The sequence below is a fragment of the Acomys russatus genome, chromosome 16, assembly GCF_903995435.1.
Source record: "Acomys russatus chromosome 16, mAcoRus1.1, whole genome shotgun sequence".
NCBI classification, from domain to species: Eukaryota; Metazoa; Chordata; class Mammalia; order Rodentia; family Muridae; genus Acomys; species Acomys russatus.
The window spans coordinates 40,593,106-40,605,357 of NC_067152.1; the positions used below are offsets into that span (position 1 = coordinate 40,593,106).

A 12,252-nucleotide genomic window follows, 5' to 3' on the forward strand; every position below is an offset into this window, starting at 1 on the left:
CATTGGTTACGTGGTCACAGGGGCGCGCCGACCAAAAAAAAAAAAAAAAAGCTTTGAAGGCCTGAAACCAGAGCCTGGATGGGCCAGTAGGACTGGTCTGGTCCTGACCCGCATCACCCTCCCCGCAGCTGGCGCTGGAGCAGCGCTGCCGGGAGCTGCGCACACGAGGCCGGCGCCTGGAAGAGACGCTGCCGCGGCGCATCGGCTCCGAGGAGCAGCGCGAGGTGCTCAGCCTGCTGTGCCGAGTGCACGAGCTGGAGGTGGAAAACACCGAGATGCAGTCGCACGCTCTGCTCCGCGACAGCGCCCTACGCCACCGCCGTGAGGCCGTGCGCCGCCTGGAGCAGCACCGCAGCCTCTGTGAAGAGATCATCCAGGGACAGCGGCAGATCATCGACGGTAGCACGCCATCCCACGCCACCCCACCCCACCCCACCCCACCCCGTGCGGATCTGGGGCATTGTTGGAGGCGCTGAGGGCCCACGAGGAGCCCTCATCTCTCCTTACTCCGGACAGACTGCAATCTGGAGGTCCCCCGGCACCTGGAGGAACTCTATGAAGTCTACCTTCGGGAACTGGAGGAGGGCAGCCTGGAGCGGGCCACTATCATGGACCGCGTGGCCTCCAGGGCCCTGCAGGTGGGCGCTTCAGCCAGCCTAAATTCGCTGATATGGTGATCCCATCAAACAAGCCAAGGTCCAAGAGCTCTCCGTCTCTGTCTTCCCCCTGCTCTCCCTCCTTCCCTCCCTCCCTCCCTCTCTCTCTTTCTGTGTCTGTCTGTCTGTCTGTCTGTCTCTCTCTCTCTCTCTCTCTCTCTCTCTCTCTCTCTCTCTCTCTCTCTCTCTCACTATCTCTGTCTCCTTCTGTCTCTGTGTCTCTCTCTGTCTCCCTCCTTACCCCGTCCCTCCCTCTTTTCCTCTCTTCCTTCTTTCCTCCCCCCTTTCTCTTTCTCACCCTCTGCCTTGCCTAGCCTGGGTTAGGTCCCCCATTCCTGCCCGTCACTGCCCAGCTTGGCACTTGTGCCCCACATAGGGTCACAAGGTCAGGACTGGCCATCTGAGATAAGATATCCTAAGTGGGTCTGGAGAGATGGCTCAGTGGTTAAGAGCGCCACCTGTTTTTCCAGAGGCCCCAGGTTCAATTCCCAGCAACCACATGGTGGCTCACAACCGTCTAAACTGTGACCTGGTGCCCTCTTCTGGCATGCAGGTGTACATGCAGCTAAAGTACTCATATACATTAAATAAGTACTTTTTTTTTTTTAAAGATATTTTTAATCCCAACATTTGGGAGGCTGAGGCAGGAGGATTGAAAGATCAGCCATGTCTGGACAGCAAGATTCTGTCTCAAACAATAGATGGATGGATGGATGGATGGATGGATTAATTAATTTATAAAAATCAAGAAAAAAGTGAACCTAGATGCTCTAGGGGACCAGGCCATTGAGCTGTGCCACTGAGACTGTCTAATGGACCCCAGCTTGATGGGGTCTCAGAGCATAGGCCCAGTGCCTTTCTAGGGCTCCCTCCCCCATCTTATAGCCCTGGTCATTCTGTGTTGTTACTTGGTTCGAGGCCTAGTCTTTCGACTGCCCTGTCACTGTCCTTCTCCCTTCCCCACCACACACACAGGACAGCTCCTTGCCCAAGATCACTCCAGCAGGGACCACACTGACCCCGGACTCTGACCTGGAGAGTGTGAAGACACTGAGTTCCGAGGCCCAGCACCCCCAAAACAACACCCTACCCCCCCTGGGCACAGACAGGTGAGACTTTTCCTGATAACCACCTACCCTGTCTGAGAGGGCTGTTGGCCCCGATAAGGGCTCAGTAAGAGAGCCAGAGCCAGAAGTGCTGTGGCATGCATGGGTCTGCAGCCAGGATTTGTGGATTCTCTCTCTAGGGTGGGGGTGGACTTTGGTGTGACTAGCTTGGTCAACAGCTGCCTCCTCCTGTTCCTCTGTCAACTGCAGTGAGTCCTACCATGTGTTCAAGGCCAGTCCCCGGGCCTGGCAGGTGAAGATTTCCTCCGTGCCCACTCCTCCCCCAATCCAGGTGGGCAGCCTAGTGACCCAGGAGGTGAGCTCTGGGTGCCTAGAGGTGAGCAGTGGGTTGAATCCCCCACCCCCACCCCCAAGGCTGCACGGACTTGGCTGAGTGCCCTGTGGAGTCCCTGCTGGCTTCAAGGTCTTCCACTCCCCCTAGGCCCCACCACAGGACAGCCTGGGCAGCCAGATCAACTCTTCCCCAGACAGCAGCGAGAACCTGTCGGAAATCGCTCTGTCCCATAAAGGTGAGTGTGCCTGTCACCTTGTGTGCCCTGCCCCCTGCTGCCTGAGTTGGCCAAACTACTCAGATTGCACAACCTGAAGCTCTTCCTGCTCTCTCACCCTGCAGAAGGCACACCCACTATGTAGCTCTATCAGAAGGATTAGCTTCTGCTCAGGGACACACAGAAGACAGGGTGGAACTAGAAATTAGAATGGGGTTACATGGCACCCCCTTCCCACCGGATAATTGCAGTAGCAAATTATAATTGAACCCATCCCTGCCCCCTGGACAGATAGGCTAAACCCACTGTCTAATATATGTGGGGTTTTCTTTTCTGGGGAGGGGGGAGGGTACTAGGAATTAAACCTAGGGCCTCAGGCACAAAAACAGGTGTTCTACCACTAAGTTATACCCCAGACCCTTTTCACTTTCTATCTTATTTATTTATTTATTGTGGTGGGGAGGGATTGTTGAAACAGGATTTCTCTGTGAAGCCCTGGCTATCCTGGAACTCACTCTGTAGAGCAGGCTGGCCTCCAACTCAGAGATCTACCTGCTTCTGCCTCCCAAATACTGGAATAAAAAGCATGTGCCACCACCATCTGGCTCACTTTTTATCTTGAGTCAGGTCTAAGTTGCCTGTGTAAAAAGATCTCCTCTTCCTCCTCTTCCTCTTCCTCTTCTTCCTCCTCCCTCCCTTCCTTCCTTCCTTTCTTTTCTTCTTCTTTTGAGACAGAGTCTAACTATGTAACTTAGGCTATCCTGGAACTCACTGTGCATCCCAGGCTGGCCTTGCACTCACAGCGATCTGCCTGCTTCTGTCTTCCAAGTGCTGGGATTAAAGGTGTGCGCCACTATGTCCTGCCAGGCTTAAACTTTTGATCTTCCTGCCTCCGTCTCCTGAGGCACTAAGAGTACAAGCCTACCACACCAGTCTAGACTCCCATCCTCTCTGTTGATCCTTGAAGTCGCCCCAGAATATTCAGTTTGCAATCCCACTTACAAATTAAATTAAGGTTCTGAGGTAGTGCCCTAAGTTTCTCAAAGAGTTAGCAAGTTAGGGTTCTGGCTCTTGTTCACTCTTGACCTGTAAGGATGGGGTGTGGCCTTGACTTTGGGTTGGGTCTCTCTTGCAGAGAGGAAAGAGATCCTGACTCGGACCAAGTGTATCTCAGTGAAGGCAGCCCAGCGGCGCTCTAGGGCCCTGGAAACGGAAGGGCGCCACCTGCTGGCACCTGCCACAGAGCGCAGCAGCCTGTCCTTGCACTCGTTGAGCGAGGCTGACGACGCTCGTCCACCAGGCCCACTGGCCTGCAAACGGCCGCCCAGCCCCACACTGCAGCATGCTATCAGCGAGGACAATCTATCCAGCAGCACGGGCGAGGGCCCCACCCGGGCGGTAGGACCTCAAAGTGATGGCTCTGGGCCTTGGGTTCGTGGTCAGAAGAAAAGCCTCGACAAGAAGAGGGAGGAGTCACTGGAGGCAAAAAGGAGGAAGCGGCGGTCTCGGTCCTTCGAGGTCACAGGACAAGGGGTGAGGGAAGGGGCAGTCTGTACCGGTTCCTATGGGTGAGGGCGGGAGGATTAACTCTTTCCATAAACTACAGGACACTTCCAGGGCCCCGAGGCCCTGACCTGAAACACAACTCTCCCCAGCCTGATAAAGTAGCTAGAACTGGGTTCTGTAACTGGGCATCGCTCCATTCCGTTTCACTGTTTTCCAACTGTACAGCTGTCTCGTCCCAAGACAAACCTGCTGGGGCCCCGTCCCTCAGAGGGCACTTCGGACCGCAGGATGCCAGTGTTCGGTAGGCCATCCCCTGGTGTCAGACATCTGGGAAAGGTCTCGCTGCCTCTGGCCAAGGTCAAATTTCCTCCAAGCCAGAATACAGGTCAGTACCAGCAAAAGCGGAAATGAGGTGGGAGAAGCCTTGACGGGAAACGTACAGGCCCCTATCTGGAAGCATGGCTCAGCATAAGCAATATTGATTGGTGGGGTTGGCAAACTGGGATTGCTCCCCTAAGGACTTCAAGGCCACTGGGCAGGGGGCCGGGAAGCGGGTGTTGGGAGGGGGGGCATTCCTCAACAACTGATCCCTTTTCTCCTGTCATAGGCTCTGGAAACCCCTCACCCCTTCCTGTCCCCGCCAACCCATCTGGTGTTTCCCGTAGAACTGCGCGTGGGCCCAGCCTGCCCCATGGCTCAACCGCCTTTGGCAAAGATGGACGCCTCCGGCATAATTGAGCCCCTGGACTGAACGGGGGGGGGGGGGGCGGGTGTAGCAGAGAATGAGAGGTGGAAGCTGGGCAGATGGGGATCCCAGGGAGCACGAGCTTAGAGGGCTGAACTCCCATGACCCGGAAATGGTAGGATTGTCTGCCTAGCTCTTCCACTCTCTGCTTGCCACTAGAAAAGGAGGTGAGCCCCAGCGCCCTGGCTTCCCAGCCCTGGACAGAACATTGTTGCCAAAAGCTTTGTACAGACCTGGGGCCAATCTCAGCTTCCACAGTGGGTGAGAGGAGCTGTTAGTGAAACAGGACTCCCAAGCCCCACGAGTGGGCTTGAGTGGGGATACAGGATGGGGAAGGAACCCACGGGACTTCACATAGGGTGGGGAGGGAGTGTGGTTTTGTAACTTCTGTTGTTTTGGGGTTTTTTTTTTTTTTTCTTTTCCTTTTATTTTATTTTTTGCCTTTCTTTTAAATAAAGCTCTACTGGGGTTTTGATGGTCGTGTTGGGAGTTGTATGCCTGTGCCACATCTGGGACTTAAGAGTCATCGAGTTCCGGTTCCTTTCAATCCCAGCATCCCCATGTCCTTTGGCACAAACCTCCAAACATTCGGGGAATGGGCTTTTTCCTCACGGTGCCAAGCCTCTCCCTCACCAGAAGGATAGGGCTAGAGCAAGGTCTAGTTTGTGGCTATCTCTCAAGGGCCTCTCCACTAGCCTGGAGCCCTCTCACCAAGAGGCCAGAGACTTGATGGCAGCGCAAGCTACAGGGGTGGCTGCCCACAGGAGACTGTGGCTCAGAGAGCACCTCAACTGCAGCCAGAGGGTGACTGCTCAGGGCCAGCACCCTGTCAGTCTTCCCAGCCCTAATTCAAGTCTGGGCGGGGGGGGGGGGGGGGGAGGGACTGGTGCGTAGGAAGGGGGGGTCCGTGGAGGGTATGTGAAGGCCAGACTTTTGAGACCCAGGAGTTGCTTCAGGCCCTGGCCTCTCTGACCATCGTTTTATTCTGGACCAAGAGCAAGCGCTACCTTCAAGCCAGCTGGGAAAAGCACGCCAGAAACCACGGCTGTACCACATTCACCTGCCTTCCACCCTAGCCCCAACCAGCTGCACCTGGTCATCCAGGGCCCAGGCCAACAGTCACTTCCATGCTGGCTTACCCCTCCCCAGACCCTAGTGCGTTATCCAGGCCAGGCCTTATTTCTCAGTCTAAAGGCTAACTGGGAGTCCGGATGAGGGTGTGGTACACCGGCTTGACAATGAGATGGAGGTGCAGAGCATTCTCCACCAGGTACTCCGAGTTGCGCCTCTGCAGGTCTGCGTGGGCCAGGAAGTCGCCAGCCTCCTCGCTGCTCTGATGGAAGCTGTAGGCATGCCGGACCAGGAGCCGTCCCTGATGGCGCGCACCCACCAGCACGGTCTTCTGGAAGCTCACTCCCGCTGCGTCGCCACCGCTGCTAGCTGGCGTGACCACCAGTCTCGGCCTTCCGTCCTCGGGCCGAGCGGCGGGCAGAGCGGTGCCCGGGGCGTCCGCGTAGACCGGCCGCAGGCTGACAGGCAGCCAGCGCGGGGAAAAGAGCACATTCCAGGTGATCCGGCGACCCGCATCGTGGCCGCTTGGACCCAGCTGCGTCTGGAAGCTGGTACTGCGATCGTCACGTGCCGGGTTGTTGATGACCCAGGGGGCGCCCCAGGCGGGCGCGAGGTAGTTGCGTGGCAGGAAGGCGCTGCCGTTCACGTGGAAGAACTTGGCGTAGTGCAACGGCGAGGCGGCGTGGAACTGGTAAGCCTGCAGCAGGAGGTCTGCCACCGCAGGGCCGTGGCGTGCCAGTGCGGCCGAGCGCGCCTGCAGCTGGAACAGCTGTGCAGGCGGGATCATAGGGTAGCGGATAGAGCGCAGCGCTTGCTCAGCGACGGGAGGGGGCGGCCGCGCGCGACCTAGCCACGCCTCCAGAGCGTGGAACAGCTCCAGCTCGTCCTGCAGTACCAGGTCTGAGCGCTGCAGGAGCTGTGCCAGCAACTCGGGGCTCACGGCGCCCCACTCCGCACTCCCCGCCACGGCAGAAAGGTTCCAAGCCAAAAACTGCAAGCAACTTTCTCGCAGTGCCTCGTCCCCAGTGCTCACTGCATAGTGGTACCAGCCCACAGCTGGACCCACGCCTCCTGCCAGGTGAGCACGCATGTAGTCGGCTACGCCTCGCTGCAGGGATGCTACTCGGTACTTGGTGGCCAGCCTATGCAGCGGGATAGCCTGGGCCAACAGGACAGTTAGCTCACCACAGTACAAATACCTGCAAGAGAGTTGGAGAGGGAGCCCGTTGAGATGGCTCCGCAGTCAAGTGCACTTGCCCAGAGGCACATTGGGTGCCTCAAAATCACCTGTAACTCCAGCCCTCTTCTGGCCAGAGGAAAGCACTCATTTACACGTGGCATACACTCACACGGACACACAAACTAATAATACGACTTTAAAAATAAGTAAAAACAAAAAACAAAAAACCGAGCGCAGTGGTGCATCCCTGTAATCCCAGCACTCTGGGAGACCCAGGCAGGTGGATCTCTGTGAGTTCGAGGCCAGCCTGATCTACAAAGTGAGTCCAGAACAGCCAAAACAAACAAAAACAAAAACAAACAAAACAGAGAAACTCTGTCTTGAAAAACAAAACAATAAAATAAAATAAAAATAGAGATAGGAAGATTGGCAGGGCTGAGTCTGGACAAGGCTACCCACAACACCCTAGCTGGTTTCCCCCAAAACCTAGAGAGGCACAGCCATTTTTGTAAGGAACAAAGAGGATGCACGGGCCTCGAGGCTTCCAGTCTCTCCCTCTTAAGTTCCCTCCTGGCCTGTTCAGACATCTTTTAGCTTCTGGTGCTGTGGAAATCACATGTATTTATTAAGTATCTACTACATACCTAACTATGAGCTAAAAGGAGAAGGGACTGTTGATAACCTCGGTGTCCACAGTCTGGATTTAGATGCCTACCTGACCTCTCCTCCTTGCCACTATAAAAAAGCAATGACTTAGGTGAATCTTACAAATGATCTAGGGAAAGGGAAGGACCTGTGTCCAGAATGTCGCCACAGCGACACAGTGGCAGAGGACTCAGCCGACCCCAGCAACTTGCTGTCCCCATCCCCTTCTCTTTACAATCTGGCTTTTCATCTGTCAGGTTTCCTTCTCCCTGTTAGCTGTTCTACTGTCTCTGGCTCTCTTACAGTGCTCCCCTTCCCCCCACCCCCCACACCCCCTCCCTGCCTCCGCCCAGTCTTCCTGGCAGTCCCACTGACACACAGCACCCCACTTGGCTTTATGTGAAACCCATCTGTTTTATCCCGCTTCCTGTCGCCTGGAACTTGGGAGTGACATCTCTTATCCCGCAGCCACTTTGTCTAAGCCCTTAGGACAGGGTTACCTCCTTAGACCATTTTACAAGTCTTTCCTTGTGCAAGAAGGAGAAAGGTGACACCAAGCTGACTGGGCTTTCCACTCCTTAGCCCTGTGGTGCATAGAGGCTTAAGAGACTTGGAAGTGGGCTGGAGAGATGGCTCAGAGGTTAAGAGCACTTGTCTGTTCTTCCAGAGGTCCTGAGTTCAATTCCCAGCAACCACATGGTGGCTTACAACCATCTCTGTGAGATCTGCTGCCCTTGTCTGGCATGCAGGCACATATGTGGGCAGAATACTGTATTTTTTAAAAAAAATTAGAGAGAGAGAGAGAGAGAGAGAGAGAGAGAGAGAGAGAGAGAGACTAAGACTTGAAACTGACCAAGAATCTGATGTTTCTATAATTTCTCTTGGCCAGGTTTGGCAGTAGCTCAGATGGGACTCCCAAAGGCAGGCAGTAGAAGCCTGTGTGTGCGTGTGTGTGGGCAGGACTTCTGTGACCCTGAAGGTGGAGAGGCTAGGGGGCTGTGGACAGGACACAGCATGCCCCCTTCCCCTTCATACCTGATAAATTTGTCAAAGACAGCAGCACAGTCCCGGGGTTCCTGCAGCACCACCTCGCTCTGGTTGCTCAGCAGCTCCCGAAACAGCTCGCTGTGCAGCCCCAGCAGCAAGCGGTGGGTGTAGAAGGCTCGGACCTCGTCGGTGCCCACGGCCTGTACCCGCAGGACGACATCACTGGCATTGCCCTGCCGCAGCAGATCCTGCAGTCGCTGGAGCAGCAGCTGGGAGTGGTTGATAGAGGTGCCTGCTGCCTCCCCACCCACATCGGCTCTCTGAGCTGCAGCAGGAAGGGACATAGCACAGCCTGAGAAGGCACCTGGCCTGGGGCTTCCAACCAAGTCTGCAAAGGGACTAACTGGTGACACATGTGCCAGCATATGGGAGAAGGGTAGCCTAAGGGGAGAGTTGTGTGCGTACACAAAGTGCATGAGTGTCCAAGAGCTAACTCATCCTTGGGCGGGCATGGCAGCCCCGTGTAGGCTTAGGAGTGTGTAGAAGCAGAATACATTCTGATCAGGAAGAAGTCGTGGACCAGCTGTTGTTTTTCTGAACTGATGATGTCCATGAAACTTGACCTCCAGGTGAGGGTGAGGGAAACTCTAGGTCCCACCTCTGTCCCCTCAAAACCCTGTCAGGAGTGACACAGCCTTGTGTGGTGAGCACAGCCTGCTGTGGCAGTGAATGAACCTAACCCAGTCCTCAGGCTCCGGAAAACTCAAAGGAGCAGAACAGACACGTAATAAGTACACAGAAGAAAGGGTGAGACAGAAGGATTGCCCGAACTCAAGGCCAGCCTGGGCTACATAGCCAGTATCAGATCAAGTGTCACCGCTTAACAAGACCCTGTGTAAGAGCTGGGGTGGGGGCGCCGCGGCGCACATCAGATGCTCAGGCAGTAAAAGATACTGGGACCCACCTGGTATAAGGAGAGAACTGATTCTTGAAAGTTGTCTTTTGAGGGGCTGGAGAGATGGCTCTAGAGGTTCTGAGCACTGCCTGCTCATCCTGAGGTCCTGAGTTCAATTCCCAGCAATCACATGGTGGCTCACAACCATCTATAATGAGATCTGATGCCCTCTGCTGGCCTGCAGGTGTACATGCAGGCAGAATACTGTATACATAATAATAAATAAATAAATCTTTAAAAAAGAAAATTGTCTTTTGACCTCTACCTGTGTGTAGTGCCACATGAGCACACATACCCCCACCCCCCATACAAAGTAAAATAAATAAAATGTAACTGAAGGGAAGGGGTCTTGGAGAAAGGGACAGAGCGCCAATGGTGAAATGATTGACATATAAACTTGAAGACCTGAATTCTATCCCCAGAACCAAGGCTAAAAAAAAGAAAGAAAGAAAGAAAGAAAAAGCTAAGAGGCTGGAGAGATGGCTCAGAGGTTAAGAGTACTACCTGTTCTTCCAAAGGTCCTGAGTTCAATTCCCAGCAACCACATGGTGGCTCACAACCATCTATAATGAGATCTGGTGCCTTCTTCTGGAATGTAGGCACAACACTGTATACATAATAAATAAATAAATAAATCTTTAAAAAAAAATAAAAGAGCTAAGAGTGGTGGCACATGCTTGTAATCCTAGCACTGTTCAGGCAGAGACAGGTGGATCTCTTAGGCTTTCGGGTCAGCCAGCCCAGCCTAATCAATGAGCCTCCGGTCAGTAAAGTACCCTGTTACAAAATACAAGGGTAGCACCTGAGTAACCACACCTTGACCCCAAGTATCCACATGCGCATTCATTGCACACACATGCGCACACACACACACACATACACACTCACGCACGCACACACACATGCACACATACACACTCACACACACACACACTCACACACACACACTCATGCACACACACGCACACACAGACATGCATACATACACACTCACGCACACACAGACGCACACACAGACATGCATACATACACACTCACGCGCACACACACACGCACACACATACACACTCACGCACACACACATACACACGCACACACACATGCACACATACACACTCACACACACACATACACACACACATATACACTATGTGTGTGTCTCACACACACACATACACACACACCTGTACACATACATACACAAATAAATTTTAAGAATAAACAAATTCACAAGTGCACTCCGGAGCCAGGCAGGAAGAGAGTCCACAGAGACAAAGAGATAAGGCCTAGAGGCCCTGAGTGGGCACGGGCTTGTGGTGCTCAAAATCAGGGAAAGGACCAGGGAGACCAAAGTGAGACCAAAGCTGAGACAGCAGGCATCAGTTTGGAGTTTATTTTTTTTCCTGTCTGTCTTTTGTTTTCTTTTTCGTTTTTTGAGATATAGGATCTGTGTTGCTCGTGCTAGCCTTGAATTCATTATTAGCTGAGGCTGGCCTCGAACTCTTGATCCTCCTCCCTCTCCCTCCCCTGTGCTGGGACTACAGGAACACACCACCACATCCAACTGGGAAGCACAGCCTCACCACTGCTCTGCGGGTTCCCTGACTATGAGACAGAAGGGACCCAAGGAAAGTACCATAGGCCAAACAGTGAAGGGATAGGAGTCTAAAAGGGGCAACAGTGCTAAAGCTAGCATCCCTCTTCCCGGGAGGCTATGGGGTCAGATGGGGGCACGTGCTAAGCTACAGCCCCTCAACCAGAGCAGTGCAGGGAGCCTCGCAAAGTGAGAAAAGAGGGTGGCTAACAGTCTGACAACTGTGGAAGGGCACCAGCAGGCAGCCCACACGCCCGCTTGCGCGCGCGCGCGCACACACACACAGAGTGGGCGCAGGGTTTATGTGTGGACTGTTGAAAGGAAGGCCCACTAGAGTGAGCATCTGTGTGTGGGCGAGGGAGACCCAGCGAGGGAGAGAGGGAGCAGCTGGTGGTGGTGAATTTCCCAGCCCCGCCTCCCCAGCTGTCACTCTGAAGGACCTGAATGCTGATGGCGTCCCCATGCGGCCTCTGCCTGGACCCAGCTGCCTGAGACAATGACAATAGAGGGTCTTTTTGTCGTTAAGACCCCTGCCTGCTGCCCCCCTCCTCTATCCCTTAAAAACAGTCTGCCCCTTTCTCTCTGCCCTTGGAGACCGTCCTGTCTCTCCGGGTACTCTGGGGCCGGCTGGACCACGCCACCTCCTGGCCAGTCCTATGTAACTCCTAGTAGAAGTTCTTGCCCCGACCCCTTACCAGGCACCTGACCCCCTCACTGCCCACTCACCTGCACGAGTGGCCAGTCCCACCAAGGCCAGGATGGCCCAGAAGCTGCCCCAGGACCCAGGCTTGCAGTGGCCTTTCCTAAGCATCCTTGTGCTCTGTCCCTAAGTCCACTGGAGGGACAGTCAAGTCCAGAGTGCTCCAATCCCATCCCTCCTCCTTATATAGGATCCAGCAAGGGGACAGTACCCCCTTCCCCCGTGGCCTCCCTCCCCCAACCAGTCTCTGCCATGGATTGGTTGAAGCTGGCCCCTGCTGTTGCCTAGGCAACTACTTAAGCCAGAGTGTGGCAGCCCCAGGGGCTATTGTGCAGGCCTGGGCCCCCAAGGGGAATAGATCCGGGCACCCTCCTCCCCCACCTCTCCAGACGACCCAGCAAAGCTAGCTGTTCCTCCCTTGGGAAGTTTTAAGCTCTCTGAAGGGCAAGCAAAGGGCTTCAAGACCCCTGGCAGCCACCAGCCCCAGGGCCCCAGTCCCCAGGCCCAGCCTCCACCCTGGCACGGAACATACTTGGCATCGTCCTGGTGAGCCGGCAGCAAAGAGAGGGCCTGGAAGAGGCAAGGAAGAGCTGGCTCG

The 12,252-nt window shown here is 54.7% G+C and overlaps 2 protein-coding genes across 2 annotated transcripts in view; one reads left to right on the forward strand and one right to left on the reverse strand.

Annotated features, from left to right (window-relative positions):
• Positions 1 to 4,515, forward strand: part of Kif19 (kinesin family member 19) — a 28,691-nt gene extending 24,176 nt beyond the window's left edge. Inside the window, exons 13-20 of the mRNA XM_051158995.1 lie at positions 129 to 399; positions 517 to 638; positions 1,632 to 1,765; positions 1,973 to 2,078; positions 2,205 to 2,292; positions 3,407 to 3,804; positions 4,003 to 4,162; positions 4,385 to 4,515. Of these exons, the coding sequence (XP_051014952.1) occupies positions 129 to 399; positions 517 to 638; positions 1,632 to 1,765; positions 1,973 to 2,078; positions 2,205 to 2,292; positions 3,407 to 3,804; positions 4,003 to 4,162; positions 4,385 to 4,515 (1,410 nt within the window). The remainder of the gene's footprint in view (positions 1 to 128; positions 400 to 516; positions 639 to 1,631; positions 1,766 to 1,972; positions 2,079 to 2,204; positions 2,293 to 3,406; positions 3,805 to 4,002; positions 4,163 to 4,384) is intronic.
• A 1,143-nt stretch (positions 4,516 to 5,658) lies between these two features.
• On the reverse strand, positions 5,659 to 11,820 carry Btbd17 (BTB domain containing 17). Its single transcript, XM_051157876.1, has 3 exons — positions 11,681 to 11,820; positions 8,454 to 8,730; positions 5,659 to 6,792 (listed from the first exon to the last, which is right to left on the reverse strand). Exons 1-3 carry the CDS (start codon positions 11,763 to 11,765, stop codon positions 5,718 to 5,720), a joined length of 1,437 nt encoding a protein of 478 aa, XP_051013833.1. The 5' UTR covers positions 11,766 to 11,820; the 3' UTR covers positions 5,659 to 5,717.
• Positions 11,821 to 12,252: the final 432 nt, after the last annotated feature.

Bases quoted from the DNA above. Each gene is read 5' to 3' on its own strand.
- Btbd17 (XM_051157876.1), bottom strand. From the start codon at position 11,765: ATGCTTAGGAAAGGCCACTGCAAGCCTGGGTCCTGGGGCAGCTTCTGG. The intron at 8,731-11,680 runs GTGAGTGGGCAG...TTCCTGCTGCAG, and splicing joins GGGACTGGCCACTCGTGCAG to CTCAGAGAGCCGATGTGGGT. The intron at 6,793-8,453 runs GTATGAAGGGGA...ACTCTCTTGCAG, and splicing joins GTCTTTGACAAATTTATCAG to GTATTTGTACTGTGGTGAGC.